At 39.9% G+C, this 24,206-nt stretch overlaps 1 protein-coding gene across 4 annotated transcripts; it reads left to right on the top strand.

Moving 5' to 3' along the window:
- Nucleotides 1-484: 484 nt before the first annotated feature.
- oprm1 (opioid receptor, mu 1) lies at nt 485-24,206 on the top strand. 4 transcript variants are annotated; one of them, XR_004106532.2, is made up of 8 exons: nt 977-1,242; nt 18,338-18,687; nt 20,097-20,272; nt 21,065-21,243; nt 21,575-21,758; nt 22,293-22,441; nt 23,162-23,205; nt 23,306-24,206. XR_004106532.2 is itself a non-coding variant. In XM_031308435.2 (7 exons), the coding sequence occupies exons 1-7, from the start codon at nt 977-979 to the stop codon at nt 23,355-23,357; spliced, it is 1,251 nt and encodes a 416-aa protein (XP_031164295.1). In that variant the 5' UTR covers nt 485-976; the 3' UTR covers nt 23,358-24,206. The 4 variants fall into 4 exon arrangements, 2 of the variants coding, with proteins under 2 accessions (XP_031164295.1, XP_031164283.1); XM_031308435.2 differs by lacking the exon at nt 22,293-22,441 and having other exon boundaries at nt 485-1,242; XR_004106529.2 differs by having other exon boundaries at nt 487-1,242; nt 23,162-24,206.

The raw sequence follows: 24,206 nt of genomic DNA, 5'->3' as shown, positions 1-24,206 counted from the left end.
ACATTAGATAAAAAAGCTTTAAAATCTCCAAGAGGAATGTATGATTCTATGTAGTTTGAGGGCATTTTCATTCCATTTAAAAGGTGCATAGTACCTGAAACCAGTTTTGCCAACATTAGTGAGTACAAATGAGGGATACCTAAGGTTACTGGATAGTGAACTAGATTTAAATAACAGAAAAAAAATGTTTGTTTGGAAGCTTCAACAGTAGGGCTTTATAAATGAATAACATAAGATGGCTATTTCTTCTTGACTGTAAGAAGGTCCATCCACAGAGAACAATGATGAGTACTAATTAACACTTCATGGAGAAGCTGATGGTACAAGAAAAGTATAGTATAGAGTATAGAAAAGAAAGGAGGAAGGAATGAAATAAGGAAAGGATCAAGGAAGGAGGAAAGCAGTGAAGGTGGGGCGGGGTGGAAGGAATGATTGGAGCAAGGAAGGGGAAGATAGAAGGAAGGACAGGATGAGAAAATGAACAAAGATAAGTGAGAGAGAAAAGGGAGAAGGAATGAAAAATAAAAGAAGCAAGAATGGAAGGAAGGGAATAAAAAAACGCAGTAAACAATGACGCAATACGAAAACCTGAGCGAAAGGGGGGAAATGAAGTATAGGAAAAAGGGAGGAAGGAAAGAAGAGAGGAAGGAACCGAGGGAGGAATGAAGAAAGAGAGCGAACTAACTCATTTTCACGTCCTGTTTCTGCTCTGTGCAGGCTCGCTGTGCCGCGCGAGGGTTGTTAGTAAACTAGGCTTTACGTGGTAACCCTCATCACACGCGGCAACATTCTTCCACACTGTGAGATTTAACGTTACCGGCGGTCCGTCCCGCGCCTGACACGCAGCGCTTCTTTAAGCCAACACCAGACAAGCACTCAGCGGGGCATCACAGGCACCGAGTCCGCCGACGGGCACCCAAGGGGAGTCGAAAGACGCGCACAGCACCTACAGTACGGCACATACCGAACGAGGACCATGGAGACCGCAGGCAACGGCTCGGACGCGAATTACCGGAGCCAGCTCCCCGTGCTTTTCAACAACAGCAGCTTCTGTGGAAACTTCACCGACGACAACACCACGAGCTTCGCGGAGGCGCGATGCGACGGGGATCGGGGACTGACCAACAGCCTGGAAGACGACACCAACCCGGTTATCATAGCGATTGTCATCACCGCTCTCTACTCCATAGTGTGCGTGGTGGGGCTAGTTGGAAACGTGCTGGTCATGTATATCATCGTCAGGTAAGACAGCAAAGTACTTACAAAAACACTGATGTGTTTTCTCAGCTGTGTTGCGCATAATTTGGCCTTTTGCACTTTTTAAACAGATCCTTCTCTAACATGATTGGAAAGGACTCTACGGCAACCTGTTGCTATATTAACCATAAAGTTGGGTGTGCGTGTGTGTGTGTGTGTGTGTGTGTGTGTGTGTGTGTGTGTGTGTGTGTGTGCGTGTGTGAGTGAGAGGGTGTTAATGAGGCCGAGTGAGACCATGTGAATGCGATGCTGACAATGCTGCCAGCTCAGCTACCGTGCGTAAAATGCCTCCAACCTCGCAGCAAGTTGCTACGGCGCGCAAAAAACGAGCCGAGCGAGGGGATGGCGAGGAACTGGTTTTACACAACAACAGCCAATAGACATAACAACAGAGGAATACTATTGTATGTGTTATATATACAGACACAGCACACACTTGCTCTCTCTGTGTCTCTTTGATCTACAATATCAACACTAAACTCGCAAAAATCGCACCGATGTGAGGATGCTGCATATTACTCCCATGTGAGTGCTAAACAAAAACTTTACTGACCATGAATCCAATCAGATGCTGCTGTCTTCATATGCATGGTTGCTTCAGTGGCTTGTGTTCCCTTGTATGGACGTTTTTTGGTCTCTTTATTTAAATGGCATTTACATATTGCAATTGTCAATTCAATTGCCAATTGTCTCATTCAATTTGAATATATATTTTGCAATTGACAATTCAATATACAAAGTTTCAATGCAATCCTCAATTCAGTTTAAATTATTTTGACTAAACATTAGAATGAAATCTTAATCAGTTGCATTTCATTTTGCCACGGATTTTTGGTCTCTTTATTCAATTGGCAGAGCTCCCAGTCTATAGCATTAACATTTGTGGTAGGGCTGAAATGATTCCTCGAGTAACTCAAATAATTCGATTACTAAAAAACCTCGATGCAAAATGATTTGCCTCGAAGCTTTGTTTAATCAACGTTACCAACGTTGTATCACTGCTGGTGTTTCCACACTGATGATTATTACTGTCGCACACCAGGCTGACGCTGCTGGCGACACATGCCATGAAGACTGACGGCGCAGATTACAAAATGAAGAAATAACGTAAATAGTGAGGGGCTAAGAGAAGAGACGAGCTGGAGAAAACAACAGAAAGTGTCCAAAGTTTGGAATCAGTTCAAATGTAATTAAAACGAAAACTCTGTACAGTGTGTCTACTGCAAAATCTAACTAGCGTACCACAATAATAGCATGACGTCAATGCTTCAGCATCTCAACAGAAAACATTGAGTCTAACTTAATCATCCATTCCACGAAGCGGACCCGACAAAAGTAAATCACAGAGTTGTATGGAGGATGAAACTACACCAAACACAACAACTACCAAAAACAAAGACGAGAAAATACGTAGTGGTGACCACAATTTGATCTAAAGAGCCGACCTGTTGACTATCCCTTCGGAAAAACAGCTGACTGTCGCGCGGTATTTTCTCTCACTCTCTCTCTCCACGGAGAAACAGCTGATCAACGATCTACTAGCATAAGTGTAACAGAGCTGTGTGACATTGTAATCAAAATATATAAATGAAAATAGGTTGAGTATAACTAATATTTACATATAGGCCTATACTGTATACAGATCAGTCTCAGGTTGAAACTTGTAGTTCTGAAAGTTAAGTTGCACAACTTAAGGTAATGTTTATGTATGTTTATGAAAAATGTTTTCTTACAACGTCCTAACGCTTGGTGACGTTTGACATTTTTCATTGCCAATTGAATAAAGAGACCAAAAAAGCGCGGTGACCAAGTAAATGTTAATGCAATAGACTGGGGGCGCTGTTTAGCTGGCACAATGACTTGCCAATTGAAAAAAGAGACCAAAAATCCATGGCAAAATGAAATGCAATTGATTAAGATTTCATTCTAATGTTTAGTCAAAATAATTTAAACCAAATTGAGGATTGCATTGAAACTTTGCATATTGAATTGTCAATTGCAAAATGCATATTCAAATTGAATGACAAAATTGCTAATTGAATTGACAATTGCAAAATATATTGCCATTTGAATAAAGAGACCAATAAACTTCCATACCCTTGTGCATGGCTGTGTTTATTCTACATTTCATGTAAATTAGATGAGAGGCCTTCAATAGTTTTGGAAATGCTTTTAAAACAAGCAGATGCCATACAACCGATGTGCTGAAAGGTAGACTTACTCCAGCATTGCTGGTTGTATACAAAAGATGAGTATTATTTTGTCTCTTAAACTTCATCTTAAAGACTTAAAATGTTCCAATATGACCCCCACTTTGCTCAGCTAACATGTCGACATCTCATTAATTTATATTTAAAACTTGGTTTCAAACAAACGTCATACTTTCAAGATCTTATCACAGGAGGAGCTTTAATTCTCTTTAATAACCTGTCACAAGGAGTAAGAGATACTAATACATGATTAGTGGTGCACAAATGAAAAATGTCCCTGGCCACTTGCTCTTTTCTTTCTTGTGATCTTGCAGTTATTTCACAGACTAAATTAACTCTCTTTTTTAACTTAGAGAAACTAGTTGGCTAAGGACTCATGAGAAATAACTCAGTATTAGGAAGATCTATTAGTGTAAAAGTCTCAGATTTTTCCCATTTTCATACATTGATATTGATATTAACAATTTAAGTTCCAACTCAGAATATGAATACACTTAAGACAGTTACATCGAGCATCACCTATTGTGCTAATAACATCAGCCCAGTGAGGTGGATTTTGCAGGTGGTACCTTTAACAAATTTGGAAATTTATGTTGGTCAAATGCTCCCCAGCTGATGCTACGTCATTCCAGATGAGCCTGCAGGTAATAAAAGTCACTGAGTAGATGAAAGTTGGAGTAGAATGAGGACAGATGAACCTGGAAAAAAGCTAGACATGAGTGGATGCTTGAGGCGAGAAAGATTGATGGTGAGCAATGAGAAAGCTGAGAAGGATTGAGGTAAAGGTGAGAGTGGTCCTTTTTCATTTTTCCACCTTGTAATTACGGACTTCGGCCTACTTTGTAGGTCTGATAGAATCAGTGAAGAGTGGCCGTGTGGAGGATTTGCTGCGCTGAACCTGTCAGACAGGTGCTAAAATGGCTTGGAAATTGAAAGAGGTTGTTAAATGTAGAGAATATTACTATAATTCTCCTCACTCCATCCACTGTTGCCGGGCAGATGCGAATGCTCATTTGCCCGACTGCACACATCATTCCCTTCAGTCTGAATGCTTCCCGAAATAGTTCTATTTTGCTAAAGAATGCAAACATCTATGCCAGATATGTTTATGCCAGATATGTTTTACCTCAAATTACTTACGACAGATCTGCCCATTGGGCCACGGACGAAAAGAGTACTAAAATATTTTACTCAAGTAAAAGCACTGTTACTTCAAAGACATTTCCCAAAGACAAATGTACTCAGATAAAAGTAAAAAAACTAGGTCTGTTGAAATGGACTCAGAGTAAACATTGCAGGGTTACATTTTAAAAAAGTAAGGGGAGATGATGTTAATTGATAGAGCTATTAAATTAAATAACACTTTCAGGCTATAAAATAAAGTGTGTTAACATGTCAAAGTAGCCTTTACAGACTAGTAAGATGACATCACTCAGTTACATTACATGTCATTTAGCTGACGCTTTTATCCAAAGTGACTTACAATTGCTATATATCAGAGGTCGCACACCTCTGGAGCAACTAGGGGTTAAGTGTCTTGCTCAGGGACACATTGGTTGATGTATCGCAGTGGGAATCAAACCCGGGTCTCCCACACCAAAGGCATGTGTCATATCCACTGCACCACAGTTCCCAGGTTTGATATATACTTATTCAATATTTTATATAAATTATTTGAAATATACGACTGCCTTCCTTATTGTAGCCCCACTAGAATGAACGAGAAATTAGGATGCTACATTGCTAGGCAACACACTGACATGTTCTCATCTGAATGAGTTACAAATAATAGCCTAAGTGAGTTTGTTGTTGTACTCAGCTGTCTAAACATCTGAGTCTGCTCTATGTTCAACTTCTCTGCTCCTTCATTCTCAAAGCATAACACAACCAGTCCACCCAACCTCTCTGTCCCACTATAACCAGTCCACTCCGCCTTACTGTCCTGTCCCACTATAACCAGTCCACCCATGCAGCCTCTCTCTTTTTAAAAATTCTCAAAAATGTTTGTTACAGTAACTAGAGTAACTGTAATGTGTTACTTCCTGCCAATGAAACTGTACTGACTTAGCCAGCAGTGTGTGTTAAGTGTGCAGACATGCGTGGTTGTGAGCATGTTTGTGACTGAGAAAAGTTTTGTGGATTTCGACTGACTTAGAGTTTTAAGGGAATTGGGAGGAAGGTAAATGATGTGTCTCATTCCACTGACAACCACAATCCATCACGGTCATTAGCATGCATCAACCTCTTTGTTTTTCTCTCTTTTCTCTGCCTGTCTTTTGGTCTTTTCTCTCTGTCGGCACATCGAGAGTTAACAGCCTTTTAGGTAATAACACACAGTGGATATATACTGTTAAATAAAAATGTAGTTTTAAACTCTGATGTGAGATGTTTTCCCCCTTAGTGTCTGATAACCTTAAAGCCATAAACCATTTCCTCTCACTCTTTATCTCCCTGTCCTTTTCCTTTTGTTTCTCTGTCCCTCGTCTGTTCGCTCCACACTTACATCCGCAAACTGAGTGTGGGCAAACATATCCAGAGATCTGCACGCTCAATTGGAAAAATCAATTGCGGTTGAACAGCAAACCGCTGGGTTCCACAAGGAATATGCTACCAGTGCAGAGTGCTTTCTGTTACCATGGAAACACCGGGAGGCGTTTTGAGCATGATGATTGCAAAATGACTCCACCACCACCCCAAACCCCTGTCTCCATCCACCATCCAGCTAGATGAGCAGCTGTACCTGGTCGGTTGCATTCAGCAGGTGAAGCATTTCTACAACTTTGGATGCTTAAGAAGCTTTTGAACACCAGGATGCTGTAAACTGCTGTTTGTACCGCATGTACTGCAGCAGCACAACAAATGTGGCCGTGTATAACTCGGTTACCTCTTACCAAATTTTCCATGACTTTCCTCTCTGATGTCAAAGTAACTTTCAAACAGCTGTGTCCCTGCTGGTTATGTGAGAGTTTGAACCCAGTCACATGAAATATGATGTTATGATGAGGAGTCAACGCAATCTACTTCACAAGACAAATGTCATAGATTCTCAGAAATGTTTGTCTCTAATGGGTTTCTTGTGGCTCCCGTTCCCCGACATGACTAATACTCTCAGGCTGAGTTTTAAACAACTAACCTGCAGTCTTTTAATGTCCTGTCTACAGCCAGTTTAATGCTCGGAAACAATTCAGACAGCTTAAAATCATTTCTAGTACTTGTATTGATTGCAAGCAAACTACATTGTTCTGTTTCTCTAGTCCATACTGGCCATTTCTTAAAGCAATTTCAGTGTAAGTGATGGGGATAAAAAACAAGTGACAGGGGACATATTGACACTTTAGGAAGGGATTTCTTAAAGGCCAGCGTGGACAGGAGGAATAATTACAGCAAACAAAACAGCTAATCCTTTCAATGTACATACGGGCATGTCAGTATTGTTTTAAAATAGACTTGGGAACCTATCTTTAAAACAGCCACACTTTATGCAAAACAAAAGCTCTGTTTGATTTATTTTTTTTAGAGTTACTGCATTTTAATTCCTAGAATTATTTTACACACTATAAATTAACAGGACATGTGTGGGATAAAGGGAATGGCATCCCCTTTATTAACACAAATTAGTCACTGGGTATGCATAGTATTTCTTTTTACCAAGAAAAAACACATATCAACCCCCGGGATCACTGACTTAATTTTAAAGCTTCTCTTTGACGACAGGCTTGTGAATAGATCCTGGCTGCTTAAAAAGTGTGGATACTTTTCATGTGTATTCATGAACTTCCTCGTGCATTATAGATGTGAGCTCTAGATTTATTTAAAAGAAGAGCTGTGAAGGAAAACCCACTGAACCAACAGCAGACGTTCGCACTTTCTGCAGCCCTGAACCTCCTACCAACCCAGAGTAACATCGGTATATTAGAGTTGCTTTCCTTTGTGTGTGTTTGTGCTTAGTGCACAGTGCTTGGCACATCCTTTTGTTAACTTCTTCACAAGCTGTAAACAATTGAGGCTGAGCGCTCTGACCTCAGTTTTCTAACAGCTGTACAGCACTGAACATGCAGCCGTTGTGTACATGATTGATGTTAACCAATGACAAGTGGACAGCTCAATAATTGCTGCTCGCCTGTGGATTTTACGCTGCAATTACTTTGTCTGCTTTCGAGCACTGTCAAACTCACCTGGCACAAAGTGAGTTTAAAAAAAAATAATTCACCGGCAACAATAAAACTATCAGTGAATTAATGAAGATTAATTGGTTGACTCGTGCGTTTACCAAAAAGCTGCCTGAATTTCAATGATCATTAGTATTATCAGCGCGAAAGAGTTTGACAGCTTATTGTGCGACTCAGAGAGAAGGGAATTCTGCATGCTGCTCTTTTTAATTTTGTGTATCTGCACACAACAGGGTGGTAAAGAGTCTAATTTCTTGTTCGGGAGACTATTATGAATAGATGGTGCAGAGAGGTAATTAGGCTGTCCTTCCTGTGTCTGTGTGTGTCTAAGAGTAATGAGCTTCTTAACACCACTGGACACTGCTGGAGAATTAGAGTGCTGTCAAGCTAGGTTAATGGTCGCCGTGGTGTTCCCGGCCCGAGGTGTGTGAGCCATAAAATGACGTCACCTTGTCTGTTGTTTGCAGCGCGAAGGCTCCGCAAGTTTTCACGGCGCGTAGTCGTGCACCTTTGAATTGTTGTAATATGGCAAGCGCTGTCAGTTCAACATGGTCGGCTGGCAAGACTGGCCGAGCAGGTTCACCTGTACAAACATTTGTGTGATGATTCTTCATGAACAGACCACAGGGAGTCAAATGACCTTAAATATGTGTAAGAGAGAAAAACATGTGAGATCGCTTTGTCAAAGCTAAATAACGGCCCTTATAGAGTGTTCGTTACATCGAGAGGCAGATATAATGTTAATAAGCGCCAATGACGTTAATAATTACACAAATACAATGTTTGGCGGTTCGTTGGTGTTTATCATTATAAGTTTACTACTGTTGCCAGGCAGCCTGCTTTCCTTTACTTCGCTCTCTTCTTCTTCTCTACTACATCTTGCTTATTCACAGATTATTTTGTTTGTATGGCGCCTGCCGTTTCGGAGAATACTGCAACGAACACAAAACGTCTCTGCGCATCCTCATAGCACGCGCGCCATCTACATAGGCCCGCGCCACGGTTTCAAGAGCGATTATTACCAAGGCTTCAGTCTTGATATAACAGGAGGTGCTCTTTTGAACTCAGGAAATCCCTCATTCATAACCAGTTACATACAGTAAGGTCATAAAACCTCACAATTTTACAGACCTTGACTGTGGAGAGATCACAGGAAAAATAACAGAATTTATTTATTAAATAAATAATTATTCGAGGAATGTAGCTATAGTCACCGTTTTGCACTGAGAAAGTTATGGACCGAATGAAGGAAAGATGATAAACTAAAGACGAGGGAACAAAAAAGACAGATTTTGTCTCTCTCTGCTTCATGATTGATGGGTGCTCTTGGCTCTTTTGTCCATCTGTCAGTTACAAAGTGACTCACTCACGTACCCCAATTCTGCTCTTTATACTCTATGACAGGTAGGGTTAAACATGTCCTTCTTCATCAAAGCTGGCATTTCAAATCACCAGAGGGTATCGCAGATTTGTTCTCCAAATGTTAATGACGATGTTGTTACACCCTCCTACTTGTAACTGTCTGGAGCCATACGTACGTCTTTTTATCTTTTCGAAACGTGGTTTTCCACAAAAATAGCTCACTGTTGCAAAATGCCATGGATGAGCAAACAAAAAAAACCAAAGAGGTATACTGATGACCTCCTCCTGAAGTAAACGTCCTTGTAGTTTGAAAGCTGCCAGACCTTTTCACTGCTGTGCACAACAGTTACACAATTAAATGTTGATTTAAGGTCGGGGTCGAGGGCACAGAGAGACCCTTCATAGAAGATCTTCAGCACATTAACAATAGTGTTCCTTAGCAACAAGCTGATAAACTCTTCTTGAGGTCCCTGTTTCCATGGCCAGCATCTCTGCAGGATCGGGATGTAGCCTGGAACCCCCCCACGCCAGCAGAAACCATAGATATACATATATTCTGACTGAGTATATACTGTATAGGCCATCTATGAGCAGACACCAGCGTGTCTGAGCCTCCCAGGACGGGGGAGCTCCGAGCCAAGGCTCCGTCCACCGTCCGCCCGCTCCCTTATCCTCGGCTCCTTCCTCCCCCTCTCTCCCTCCCCTTCTGCTCCTTCCTCCCCGTCTAACAGCAGCAAGCACCTGCCTTCTTTGCCTTCATCTTCTCCCTATTAACCTATAAAATGACGTGTTTTCTAATGCGGGACGGGAGAAGACACAACATCAATTTCTAAAGCGCACTGGGAGCCAATGGAGGTTGTAGAGAATTGGGTAATGTGTACACGTCTAGAGGTATTAGTTATAAAGCGAACAGCCGCACATGTTGAAGGCGAGATGGAGGTTTGATTGAGACCAACATACAGAAAATTACATTAATCCAGCCTTGAACTAATAAAGGCGTGAATTCCCTTCTCTAGATCGCGCCTGTTAAGTAAGGGCTTAACTTTAGCCAGGAGACAAAGCTGGAAAAAGCTAATTTTAACAACACTGCTAATCTGCTTATAAAATTTCATGCTGCAGTCAAACGTCACCCCCAGATTTTTGACAGCTGGCTTAACGTATGAAGCCACAGCACCCTAATTCAAAACTGGACTGTGCAAGAAGTATTGAAGATAATACACTCCGTTTTATCTTTATAAAACTTTATCTTAAGGAAGTTATGTGGCAGCCACAGCTGAATACCATTAATACAACTAAGCAAGGAGTTGCTTCAGGTTGCTCAAATAAGTCCCTTAAAGCTGCAGACACACTGACCAGACCTAGGTCATGCAGTTGCTATCTGTCTTCATGTCCAACGGCCGATTATCGGCTCGGTGTGTCAGCACCTTAAGACTCTCCAGCTGATCCAGAATGCTGCAGCGTGTGTGCTGACAAGAACTAAGAAAAGAGATCATATTTCTCCTGTTTTAGCTTCTCTGCATTGGCTTCCTGTAAAATCCAGGATTTAATTTAAAATCCTTCTCCTGACCTAGAAAGCTCTTAATGGTCAGGCACCATCATATATTGAAGAGCTCATAGTACCTTATTGTCCCACTAGAGCACTACGCTCCCAGAATGCAGAGTTACTTGCGATTCCTAGAGTCTGTAAAAGTAGAATGGGAGCCAGAGGATTTAGCTTTCAGGCTCCTCTCCTGTGGAACCAGCCCCCAGTCTGGGTTCTGGAGGCAGACACCGTCACCACATTTAAGAGTTTGCTGTTTGCTGTTTATAGCAATACTGGATTTTACATGATCATCAGTGTGATGAGTACCTTGATTTGTCAGGTATATAATCAACTGAATCAGTCAAAAACAAATAGTCCCGTCTATTTTTTCCATACAATTTGTAAATTGATTTTCTAAAGTACAATATTATGATATTGTACAGTATGTATAAATATCAATATCGTGCTATAAAATTCCATATACTGTGTATATTGAGAAAAGTATTCATATCACACACGCCTAACATGAATATTACATACATGCAGTAAAAACACAAATCTCAGAATCTGCCTGGCAGTCAGACATGCACACAGTTGCACCCTGCGCACCCTAATCCATCATGCTCCGCACAGTGTGCATGGACAGTGTTATTGGTCGGAGCCAGAGGCATACAGATGTCTGTTCACATGAGCAACCTCTGTTTCTGCAACCAGGCCTTAATGGTTTATCTGCACCCAGCAGCAGCAGCCCATGAATCATACAGGGCTACACATCCACCAGCCAGCATCGCATACTAGTGACAAATTATGTTTATCTTACTAGAAAAGCCATGAAAATATATCAGTTTCTGTTCCAAACTGTTGACCGCAAATGTGTAGGGTTCATCTTGACATTTGTTGAAACATGATGACAAGATTGTTGATTCACTACAGGCGTGTTCCAAATATAGATACACAAAGCTAACACTGGTGTTTATAGCTTTAAATGTCCAGCCACGTTATTAGTCTCTTAATATCTGTTATCATTCCGATATTTTCAATCTGACACATTAAACAACGTGCCAGGCAACACAAACTCACAGGAAATGTTTATTTAAAACCAACTAACAATGAGCAGGTAATTAGCTGTAAAATATAATAAATCCTAATCCAGTTTTACTTTTTATAAACCTTTGTGTTTTTTCTACCTCACTTCACACAAATTAATAGTCTCAGCTCTTTTATGTTTTATTAATGTGGTATTAACTGAAGCTAACTAAAACCAAATTAGGTTTCTATAAATATTTAACATTCTTCTTTAGGGGCTGTGGCACCTGAATTATGTTGATGGCTGATGTTGAACCCATTAGACAGCATCAGCTACTGATTGAAGAACATCCAAATGTTCGAGCAAACCTTCACAAACATGCCATGTACATTTTAAAATAAAAAGGTTGAAAAAATGTAAAAGGTTTCTCTTGTTGCAGCTAAATCTGAGCTTTTTATTAACAGAGAAACATTTAATCCAAGGAATGTTCCAACAAAAAAATCATTTTAGCGTCATTATGATCTTATGTTATACTGTATGTTATTATCACGTTTCAAGATTTCCTTTATCCGACTCTTTCATTCATCAATGCACAATATCGATCATGAAAACAATATAAAAACAGCAACAATAAATAAATAAGATAAGACATTTGAGTAGAGGAGCTCATCATACTGAATCACCCTGCCTGGTCACTGTTGTTGCCATGGTATAGCACGATCCTCACATGTGAAAACAGACAATCATCAATTTATTAACAATAAATTCATTAACATTCAGGCACATTTGAACGGCTCCTTGCGGCATCCCAAATTCATGAACTGTGGACATTCTGTGTGGGCAGAATGTATTTTCTCTCCTGTTTCATCCCAATGACACACACAGCGCCAGTGGAGAGTTTTAATGTCTAAACATGTATGTGAATAGTGTTAAAGAGTCTGTTTACTTAAATTATTGCAATTCAAGTTGTGAGAAATATCTTATATATTAAAAATAAATATAATAAAAGGTGGCATTTATTAAGATAAAGATTACTGAAACAGAGGCAAAAAATGGACCCCAGGAAATTCACCACAACTAAATTAAGCTGAAGCAAAAAAGAAAAAAACAAAAGGTGAAAGCTGCAGCCTCACAGCAAGCTACTACCTCTTCTCCCCCTACTCCAGCGAATGGCATTTTACCTTCTCAGCCTCACCTAACTGGAACCTACCACCTGCCCAGGTAGGGTAAGCTAAACTGAGAGCAAGCATCAAAATCAAACAAAATAAGTAACAAAATGTTAATGTGAGATTTTGAAATACCTGCTGACATCATAATGTATGGGCCCACGTAGAGCACTAAATGTAATAGAGTTGATGTCATTCACTGCAGAACTATTTAACCTATCGTCCTACTTCTAGATGGGGCCCAGCCTCTCCTTGCTGAGAGGACATGATGCAATCCTGTTTTCACTATCCCTGTTTAAGCAACTGATACTCCAACATCCTAGGCAGAACAACAAGAAAAAAGACAAGATCACACACATACACACAAAATTGGGCTGACCCCTTTCAACAGAAAAAAGACAAGATCACACACATACACACACAATTGGGTTGACCCCTTTCAACAGATCCCAATCCCATAAAACAAATTAAACAAGCTTGTGTTGTGTTGTTTATATAACCTTATTGACCATTTATCAATAACATTGGACTGAAATGAATAATTAAACAGACATTAAGAACACTGACAATGTTGGGGAATGGGGCCTCTAGAAAAGGGCAACCTTTTCTCCATCCGCACCGGCTGTGTTTTGTTTTTATTGATAATTCGAAATATTAGCATGAGCAATAGGCTCGGAAAGAACTTGTTTTGGTGGAACATGTGTACGTTTAAAAGTTGTTTTAGTCATGCAATAGAAAACTCAGATTGGACAGATAGTCTAGCTAGATATCTGGATTTAACCTGCAGAGATCTGAGAAAAGGTTAACCATAGTCCTCGTAAATCGTTTAAAATGCATAAAGAGTTTAAAATGCCAACACAAAGGAAGCCCAAGGTAACGGATATCTGGCCTAACAGAGCAATCCTGGAAGTGGAATGTCAAGGATATAGACTACAGTTTCAGCAACAGATGAGGCTCATTAGGGAGCCAGGCTAGAGGATATTGTAATTTTCATTTCAATAATTTCTCATCCAGCGTATAGAAGATTTTATATTATTTGATATTATTTGGGGTCTTCAGTCAGAACAGGAGTAAACCAATTACAATTTTGCCGTAATGTCCACATTAATCTCTGTTGAATTTGTTTACACTAAAACAAACAATTCTCAACTGCCTAACTTTATGTAAATGTATTCAAATGAGGAAAATGACACTGTTTTACTGACACAGTTGTGTTGTGCATCTGCATATGTGTCAAATGATTTGGATGCTTGAATAATGCATGCTTGAGACAACAGCCTGTGAGAGTAGGGTGAAATTTCTCTCTCTTTCGTCTGGGAGCACGTGTGATGAGATTGTAATACCCTCCTCAGAATTTCTCTTCAGAATCACCTCAGGGATAATTTACCGTCGCTATCAAATCTGTTCTTTTTTTCTCATTTAAGATAAAATAAAGATGGATGAGAAACAGGAGAAATGAGAAGGCGTCTCACTCCCCCAGGTGGGAACCACAGCTAATGGGTTGATGGAAGCCTATGAATTAAACATGATTTCACTGAAAGGACTGTTTTGGATGATTTTAAGGTCCATTACTGCACATCTTTCTGCAGCCTCTATGCTTCACTGGTCCAGGAAAACACCAAGTCAAGGTAGTTAAGAGGCAGATTGAGCAATTTCTATTGTCAAGTGTTGTTTACTCACGGAAACAGCGTAATGAAGATTTACTCTTTGCAGATGGTTACTTTTGTCTTGTCTCTCTATGGCTTTACGGTCACTTTCTTTTCCTCTCAAAAATAAGCTGAATATGTGCTGTAAACATTTTTATCTGTGGTCTGTTTACTGGAATATAATGGGACAATGTTCTTGTCGTCTGTTTATGTGGCATGAACAGAGCTTCAATTTTCTTATCTTCCAAAATGATAAACCATCCGCCGGAGATATGTATCCTCTTTATGAATGATGCTTATCAAATGATTACTGCTGGCATGAAAATTAATAAGTAATATTTTGTAACTCTACGTTGCCAATTAATATAACACAATAGTCATTCGAGCTCATAAAAGTGTTTTGAATTTGATGAAATACCTGCTGGTGGGTAGCTCTTTTCCAAGAAATTACTTTTATATACTGCTAATTTGAAACAGCAAATATGTTTTAACTGAAATGTAGTGCCACCTGAATAACATTCACCAACTATTAGTTTCCATTATTATCCATTCTTTTCAAGTAAAGCTGTGTTTAGGCTCTCACAACATTTATGTGACCTTCCAGCAACGTATAGTATGATATTGTGAAAAGTTTTGTTGCAACGAAACAACTCTGTGTTAGTATAGTAGGTGATGATTGAATAAATCCTCAACAGTTGGGAGGGTCAACGAATGATACATATCTCAGTCTTGGCTATTTCACTTAACTGACTTATAAACTCCAAGGAAACGCTTACAAGCTAGTTGTGCACAACATTTTGCACACAATATGTGTATTGTCAGTATATTGTCATCAGTGTGACAAAACCTCAAGGGTGAAGAATAAATTAAAGCTGAAAACTCATTAATAAAACAACTCATTCAGTTAATTTAGACGATGAGATGAGGCCATTAGCCTCCACATAGCATGCTGGACATGCATAAGCCTCAGACTTAGTACAACCCACAGGAGAAACCCAAGCTATCATCTGCAGCCATGTTAACAGCAGTCTCAAAGTAAATAATGGGATGTTGGAAATTACCACCAGCTCCAGCACACTACTTAGTTTAGGGTGACAGCTTTTACTGCATCTTGAGGCATGTCAGTCCCCGTTCAAATAAAGCCTGAAACAACAAATGCACTAAGCTGTCAGTGTTCAAGTTTATCAGAATTTAATGAACTCACTGTCATCTCTGGTTGTTAAGAGGATTTGGGATTATTGAGGAGAGTGCTGCAACAAAATAGGTAAATTACCTCCTCACCCAATGACAGTTGGGGTTTAATAAAATGAAGGCCAGAGGGTGTAATGTATCATTGTCACTTTGTGTATCCAGATTAATTCAATAACATTACAGCAGGGATGTGTCTAAATTGTCTGTTCATGGAATAGTGCAGTAACAGTGCCTTGGAAATTAAATTAAATGAATACCTGTCTGATAAGGCTACAGTCAGCAGCACATCTAAAGCTCTCTAATTAATATTTTATATCACATCTGTTTAATCTGTACAAAAAACAATGTGTAAAAATGTCAGTTCGGCGCTTTACGGGGAGTTATGTGTTGGACAATTTTTTAGACAAACAAACTATAACTAAATAAATAAATAATTAGTGAGCTTTAGAGGTGCTTAAGTGGATTAAAAAAAATGTCAGGCTAACTGTTTCCCCATTTCCAGTCTTTATGCTAAGCTAAGATAAGCTAACAAGCTGCTTGATAGCTTCATAGTCAGTGATCAGATAGGAGAGTCAATCTTCTCATCGGTCACCTATATGGAAAAACATTTAGATCTTTAGTGAAAAATTAATAAGGGAAAGTATAATTAAAGTGCAGAATCTTCTACTTTCTGGATAGCTTCACTAAAGCTTCATTGTTGATTGATTAGCTCTCTGTGGAGCTCTATCATAGCTTGCAGGCATATTGATCTCATTGGGGGACCTAGCAGTAAGAGACCTTCGCACATTTAACATTATATAAAACAAAAGCAGCTTGATTAAAATGTCATACTTCACTCAGACATCAAACTTTCAGATGTGGTGTCGAACTGCAGGCTCTGGCTAAGCTTTACTACATTTTCACTACATTTTTCTCATGAACACTGTATGTCACCTAGAAATGTGTGTTAATCCTCAAAATAATAACTGGATTATAATTGTTGCTTCTTACATACTTTCTTTGGGCCTTTGGTCTACAAAGGTTATGACGTACAAGATAGATCCTTTTAGATGTTTTTGACGTGATCCAGCTTCACCCTCGCCTCATTACGAAGTGGACAGCAAACGCTAAACATAGTATATGTCTTGGCTGACAAGAGCTCTAAACAGTCGAGCCATTTCAATCGTCTGGGTTCCATCCTCTGTGCTAATGGACCCACGCACCTTTTCCTGTTTTCTATAAACACTCCACTATTCTCTCACGCTATGAACTACCTCTCTTCTTTTCCCAGTTTCCACAATAATGATTGAAAGGACATGTTTGTGATGTATAAAAGGGACTGTTCTTGAAATGTATTCACTCTTCATTCAGATGGTAAAAGCTACTACAGATTGAGAAACAGGTTTACTTGAGGAGAGACTTATTTGTCCTATCAGTCAATATGTTGAAAAGTGGACTTCAACTTTTTATCTGTGTATCTAAAACATTTTTTTTGGAATCATTTGGTTCCGTTTCAGCAAACATTTGTGCAAATATTTTATATTTTATAATATTTTTTTGCACAAAAGGCTCTATAAATAGCCTAAGTCATTTCTGTGTGATACATTTTAAAACGTTAAAGAGGGCTTGTCAGGAATTTGCGGCTTGAACCCAAAAGCAGACGAATAGACAGTTCGAAGATTTAAACAGTTTATTTATGAACTGGGAAATGCAGCAAAACTGGGCTGGTGGATGAATCCTCACAGGCGACAGAGCAGGCAGTAGACACAGGGAGGGATGACGAGGCAGGCACGGCAGGTGGTGGAAGGAGATGAGCGGCGTCAGCAGGCAGGTCGAAACACAGCGGAACACAGTAGTTTCCTTAGGAGCACAAAAGATCGAGTTAAAGCAGGTCAGGCAAAAAAACAACGGGTTTCAAAAAGTTCGGAGACAAAGACTAGCTGGATGTTGCATCACCTACAGGCATGATTTAACAATCCGGCGCAGAACAGAGAACTGCCAAAGCTTAAGACGCTGCGCTGATGAGCCACGGGAAACAGTTGAGTGATTAGGAATTGCCGGCCCACACGCTGCACTGTGAGGGAAGGGAAAACAAGATGAGCAGAGGAGAGAGAGAGAGAGAGAGAGAGAGAGAGAGAGAGAGAGAGAGAGAGAGAGAGAGAGGCATCCAGAAACCCCTGTTCACCCACAGTCCTGTCACTTCCCCACTTGTGGCTTCGTGACAGGGCTTTACTATTGTGGACAGCTTCTTTTAAAACTGAGTCATTAGAACTGATTAAACCAGAGGTTTGCTATTACAAAATGAGCTGGGGTAGCTGTTCTTCACAAAACATCACAGGATACTCTGCACAGCTCATGAGGCACCTGAGTTCATTCATTCAAATTCTGCAAATGGTGCTCAAAATGCAGGAGTACAATCCTTGAACTCAGGCTCTTTCTGTGCAGAAAAAAACTCAACACATTTAAATAATTTATTGGCACTCTATGTGTGTCCTTGTAGTGCTGTCTTCTTTATGCATGTCTTTAAAGGATAAATCTTTATTGCTACTTTCTGGATAATTTCCAGATTATTGTGAGTGCTGTTCTAGTGTCAGAGACAACATTAAGTTACTTAAACATTTTACTTGACACACTCAACTCAAAGCGAGTACAAATACACTCAAAACGACTGCAGATGATGCAGTCATGTCATTTGTAGTTAGTCCGTGGGTCTTGCTCTCATGTACTGTAGGAGCAGTGGGAGGCGTTTTACATGTCTGTGCCCTAGGGGCCTGTTGTTTGATAAGCAAATCCATGTTTTCTGTACAGATACACTAAAATGAAGACTGCCACCAACATCTACATCTTCAACCTCGCTCTGGCCGACGCCTTGGTCACCAGCACGCTACCATTCCAGAGCGTCAACTACCTGATGGGGACCTGGCCGTTTGGAGACATACTGTGCAAGATGGTGATGTCCATTGACTACTACAACATGTTCACCTCTATCTTTACGCTCACCACCATGAGCATTGATCGCTACGTTGCTGTGTGCCACCCAGTCAAAGCGCTGGACTTCAGGACACCGCGTAACGCCAAGATCGTCAACGTCTGCAACTGGATTCTCTCCTCGGCCATCGGGCTGCCTGTAATGTTTATGGCCTCCACAGTCCTCTCTCGTAAGCATGTGCACACTCAGTATGTGATTCATAATAACACATACTGTATATCCTTTATGACAACAACAATAACAGGATAGAACCAGGTCTCCTGAGCTATGAGCTAAAAAAAGTAGCCTCCAACCCTCAAGTAGCAACCATGCACAACAGAGCTCATTTCTTTCTTAGTCCTTGGTAGATGATGAGTTCAACAAGGTCTCACAATCAAATACAAGCACAAAACAGGAAGAAAACACTTTCTGTTCATTCTCTGCATTCCAGCCTTAATGAGCAAGTATGTACTCCAGCAGGCTCTATAAAAGGAGACAACCCAGATGAGTTGCTTAGGTTTTTCGGTGTAATTGCACAAAAGAACAATTGAATGCTATATGCCTGTTGGTGACTAATATAACTGTCTGCGTTAAAGTGGCCACCAAAGCCAGGCTCCTCTGACGGTGTCTCTGTGTAACTGCAAACGTAATGGAGAGACAACTGCCACTGAAATTGAGTGTGATCGCGCTCTGTTTGGAGGAGAGAGGCTAATGAGAGATTTACTGACTCAGTAAAGTTGTAACTCTGCATGGTGCTAAAATATGTTTATTGCTTTAGCGCCACAAAATATTTTATGGACATTTCTATGCCATTATTAGAGTTTTGGACAGTAGAAAGATGACAAAAAATGAGCGGAGAGAGATGGGGAATTAAACGCAACAAATGGTCAGAGTCGAATGTTGTGTGTCATGGTCGAAGTATTAACCACTAGGCAACCAGGGCAATATTCAGTTTCTATTCAAATGACCGGAAGAACGGAGAGGAGAATTCACATTACATTAACCTCTGAAGATAGACAGACGAAACAAAGCGCTACATACAGAAAAAACATTAGTGCTAAAACAGTTTGTTCGGTTTACAGCCTCAGCAGCTAGCTGTTTCCAGTTAAAAAAAACAACTGTGTACACCTAACCAGCACCTACCTAACAAAGCAGGCAGATAAAGTTAGCAGCTAGTTGGTGAACATAATGAAGCTAAAGAGAAACTAAAAAGCCAGATATTTCCTTCAGGAATTGGTGGAGCAGCAAAAAACAAGCAAATTAAATATGTTACCTTGGTTGTTTTTTTCTAATAGACTAAACAATTGATCAATTAATCATGGAAACAATGCACAGACTACTAAAATGTATATTTATATTAGTTTCAACCCTAAATACTATAATTACGCTTGTGCAACACTGCATTGTGTACAACCAGATTAAGCAAACACATTTCAGAGGAATAAAGCACAGATGATTAAAAAGAACTACCAAGTGAAAATAGAGTGGATACAAATAACTACTTGTGAAATTGCTCGTGTGGAAGTAATGAATGTTTGCGTCTCCGTTTACTTGTGAACATACAGTATGTGTGCATGTGTGTCTCCTCACCCTGCACAGCCTCCAGTATTGTTGACTGCAAGCTGATATTCCCCCACCCTTCCTGGTACTGGGAAACGCTGCTGAAGATCTGCGTGTTCATCTTTGCCTTCATCATGCCCGTCCTCATCATCACCGTCTGCTACGGCCTCATGATCCTCCGACTGAAGAGTGTGCGCATGCTGTCGGGCTCCCAGGTTAAGAAAAATCTGTTTTTCTTCTACAAACATGGGCCAAAACTTAAAAACAATATTTTGTATATTTTGTGCCAAAGGCTTTTAATTAAATGGAAATGAAAATACCTGACCTTGGGTCTACTAACTACAAGGCCTATGCTGTGTACATAATAACTAATTGATATTATCATTAAGAGTAATGAAGCAAAATGCAAGGTTGCCCAGAGCTTGCATGCAAATATGGTGCACTCATTGCTCTCAAGAAAAAAGCAATATGGGAAAATCTACTTAAGCCTGAGGTTATGGCTCAGTTTTAATTAATTGCAGTGGAAGATAAAATGACCCAAAACAGTAATTTTGAAAACATTTGCCAAACGCTGTCTGCAAATCATGTGCAGATTCTAATGAGGATGTATTTACAGTAGATACAAATGGAATAAAGGTGGTGGTAGATACGCTTTGTTCCTACTAAAAAGCACTTCAGCCACCATTGCACTTTTTCTTAACCACTTTTCTTCCTTTCCATCTTGCTTTTCTCTCTGCCTTTTGATCCTCTCCCCTTTACCTCTCCTCTCATTGCCCTCTAACCATCTTCTCCCAATCCTTTCTCTCATCCTCCATCATCCTTCTCCATCATTATTATCTTCCATACTTCACCTTTTCTCATGCTTTCCTCTTTGTACTTTGTCATTTGTCCATCACTCATCTTGTACTCCCAATTATCCCCAAACATTAAACCTCCTTCCCGTACACACACACACACACACACACACACACACACACACACACACACACACACACACACACACACAGGAGAAGGACAGAAACCTGCGTCGGATCACCCGCATGGTCCTGGTGGTGGTTGCCGTCTTCATCGTATGCTGGACACCCATCCACATCTTTGTCATCATCACAGCTCTGATCAATATCCCCAGCTCCACGCTGCAGACTATCACCTGGCACTTCTGCATTGCCCTGGGCTACACCAACAGGTACGCATTAGACAAATATTTTCTCTGTAATATTGAAACTGTTAGTCCTAACAATTCCGGGATAATAAGTGGAGATTAATCATTAAAGCTTGGTTAAGTGTAGATAAAAGGATGCTCATTATAGGAAAAATTGTGTTTTACAGATAAGAGCAAATTGCATTGACGTTTTGATAACGTACATTTGTTGGTACATGGTTTTATGCAATGACTTCAGTTGACTTGTAGTCAACCCATGTTATACTGTATATAAAAGGTAAAACTGATGTTGGTGATTTTAGGGGGAAGCTGATTTTCTTGTGTTAAACTGTAACCTTGTTTTCATCCCCTGCAGTAGTCTGAACCCGGTTCTTTATGGCTACCTCGATGAGAACTTCAAGCGTTGTTTCCGTGAGTTTTGCACCCCGAGTCCCTCAGTGTTGGAGATGCAGAACTCGTCCCGAACCGGAGTCACAAGCCGCAAGCTCCCACAGCGCGAACACAACACTGCAAACACAGGAGAAAGGTCCAATCAACAGGTAGACATTGTCTGTGTGTATACATACCAATTCATTGCATCTGGGAATGACTAGTTCAACATTTTTGGAAATGCACTTATTTGCTTTCTTCCCAGAGTTAAATGAAAAGATCGATACAACTCTTGTGTCTGTACAGTAAATATGATGCCACAGCCAGCAGCCGGTAAGCTTAGCTCAGCATAAGACTTGTCGTCACCACGAAGTTGCCAGATAACCAGCAGAGACTGCACAGAAGTCACTTTGCCTGGCCAAGAAATAGTCCGGCACATAACCTCCCATAAAACCAAAATTGTTTTTTGTGGTCGGCTGACTTTTTTTTTTACCTTGGGACAGAGCAAAGCTAGTTGTTTCCCTCGATTTCCAGTCTTTATGCTAAGCTGAAGACTGAAGCTTCAAATTTACTGTAGACATAAGAGTACATTAATCTTCATTTTAGGTATATGGCTGTTAACAGTCATGTAAAAGGTACATATAAATATACTGTATACAACATAACATGAACATACTTTCTCTTTTTTTCCCTCCTCTCTGCAGGTATGACTAGCCTTGGAGGGGTCGTCAGACTCTCGCTCTTGTGGGGGCGTTGCCAACGACGATCTCAACTCAGAGGTCACGCAGGTCACCACAGGGCTCTGACCATGCAAACACAAAGTGACACGTACATCAGACAATCTAGGACACGAGTGAGCATTGATAGCACAGACCATTTAGGCAATGTGCTGCAAGCTTAACTGCAGCTCTGCATCAGGTCAGGCCTTTCACCTGCCAAGCAGTGTTACTAACTGCATGGCTGTGCAAGGCTTTTACTCTGAAACCGATACAGATGGTTTAAGATAGACTAAAACAGAAAATAGAGCATCATTACAATACTCCTCTTAACTGAAGAAGCTGTTGCACTTTTTGTGCATTAACGCTATTACAGCTTTTAGTTTTCATTATTGCTATTATTACTATAATATACGCTATATAGACTGAGTATGTCCAGTAAACACACACACACATATATATATATATATATATATATATATATATATATATATATATATATATATATATATATATATATAGACAGATCTATCAAAGCCACTCACAAAAGGCACTTATATGATGTTTTGTTCTGTATGCTGCAGACAAAGCTGCCTCATTGATCTAAGCCTCTTCTCCTAACCCTCATATCGCTAATCCTCTAGGTTGTAAAAAAAAAAAAAAAAAAAAAGAAATCTATCAATTATCTTGTTTGCAGTGTTCATAAGACTTCCCTCCAATCTGTTACAGTTGCTCCTGATGTTTTCTTTTTTAAGTGTTTGCATGTGTGAGAAGTCTGGAAATGTGGATTTATCGGGGATACTGGACAATAAAGGCTCTAATCTGATTTTGGACTTTTTTTTATCTAATGCTCAAAGGCTCTGTGGCTCCCTCACCACATGAAGACATCACTGGACAGCAGGTGACAGAAATGTTATTTACAGCACCAAATGTGCTTCTTGTCCAGCTTCTGTATGGATTTCACCCTATTAACACTGTTTTTCACTGATTGATCTGCACAGCACCATGCTGGTTTTGGTCACTTCAGGAAGACTCCCCTCTCAACCCACCTGACTCTTTGTTGTAATTCCCTGCCCCATCTGTCTTCATTATTTCTTTTTATTCTTCTGTTTTTATGTTGTCTCTGTAAATATGTTTTCTACCCTTCGCTGAATTTATCATTAAATAGACATACAATAGAGCACTGTATGTTCTCTCTGCCGAATTTGACACACTTCTGAATGTACAGAAGGTAAACCCGCTGTGTTACTCACACTGGATCCGTACTAAACTTGGATCATCTAAACCAGTAAACACAACGTCCGTTTGCACAGCACACATATTGTGCTATTGTGACATACAATGTGAACACATGGTACTACCAGTGAATGATTAACTACAGCTTAACAGCCATTACACCAGGCATGGGTTCTGAAGAAGTTAACAAGTGAGCCAAGCAGGATTGTACATATGTTGTAATCTTTAGAATTGCTTGTGCTTACATGTTGTGCTGTATGCTAAACTTGCCAGTTGCCTTTACAGTAGCTCTACTTGATATTATGTGTACCAGTATTTTTTTTTTTTTTTAACGATCTGTAAAGATGAACATGATTGTATTTATCTCCCATGTAAAATACTATAACTACTCTGTTCCTGAAAATTATTTCTGATGATCATAGTGGACAAGCAAGTTATTGTGCTTCTAAATATAACTTGTCATATTGAATCTCAGTTAACTGAAGTGATGTATATTAATCAGAAAACAATGTGCGTGAAAACCTTGTGAATTTGAAAATGGAAAATGTATGCAGAATTTAACTTTATAGACTGTTTCATGTTTTTGTTTGCCTTCAATCAATTTTGAAAGATTGTACAGTAGACTACTATTATTTTCAGTCTTTCACACCCCCAGCTAACACAACA

Source organism: Sander lucioperca, chromosome 15 (genome assembly GCF_008315115.2).
Source record: "Sander lucioperca isolate FBNREF2018 chromosome 15, SLUC_FBN_1.2, whole genome shotgun sequence".
NCBI lineage: Eukaryota > Metazoa > Chordata > Actinopteri > Perciformes > Percidae > Sander > Sander lucioperca.
Note: the sequence above shows the minus strand (reverse complement) of the source record. Positions and strands in the feature narration are given on the sequence as shown.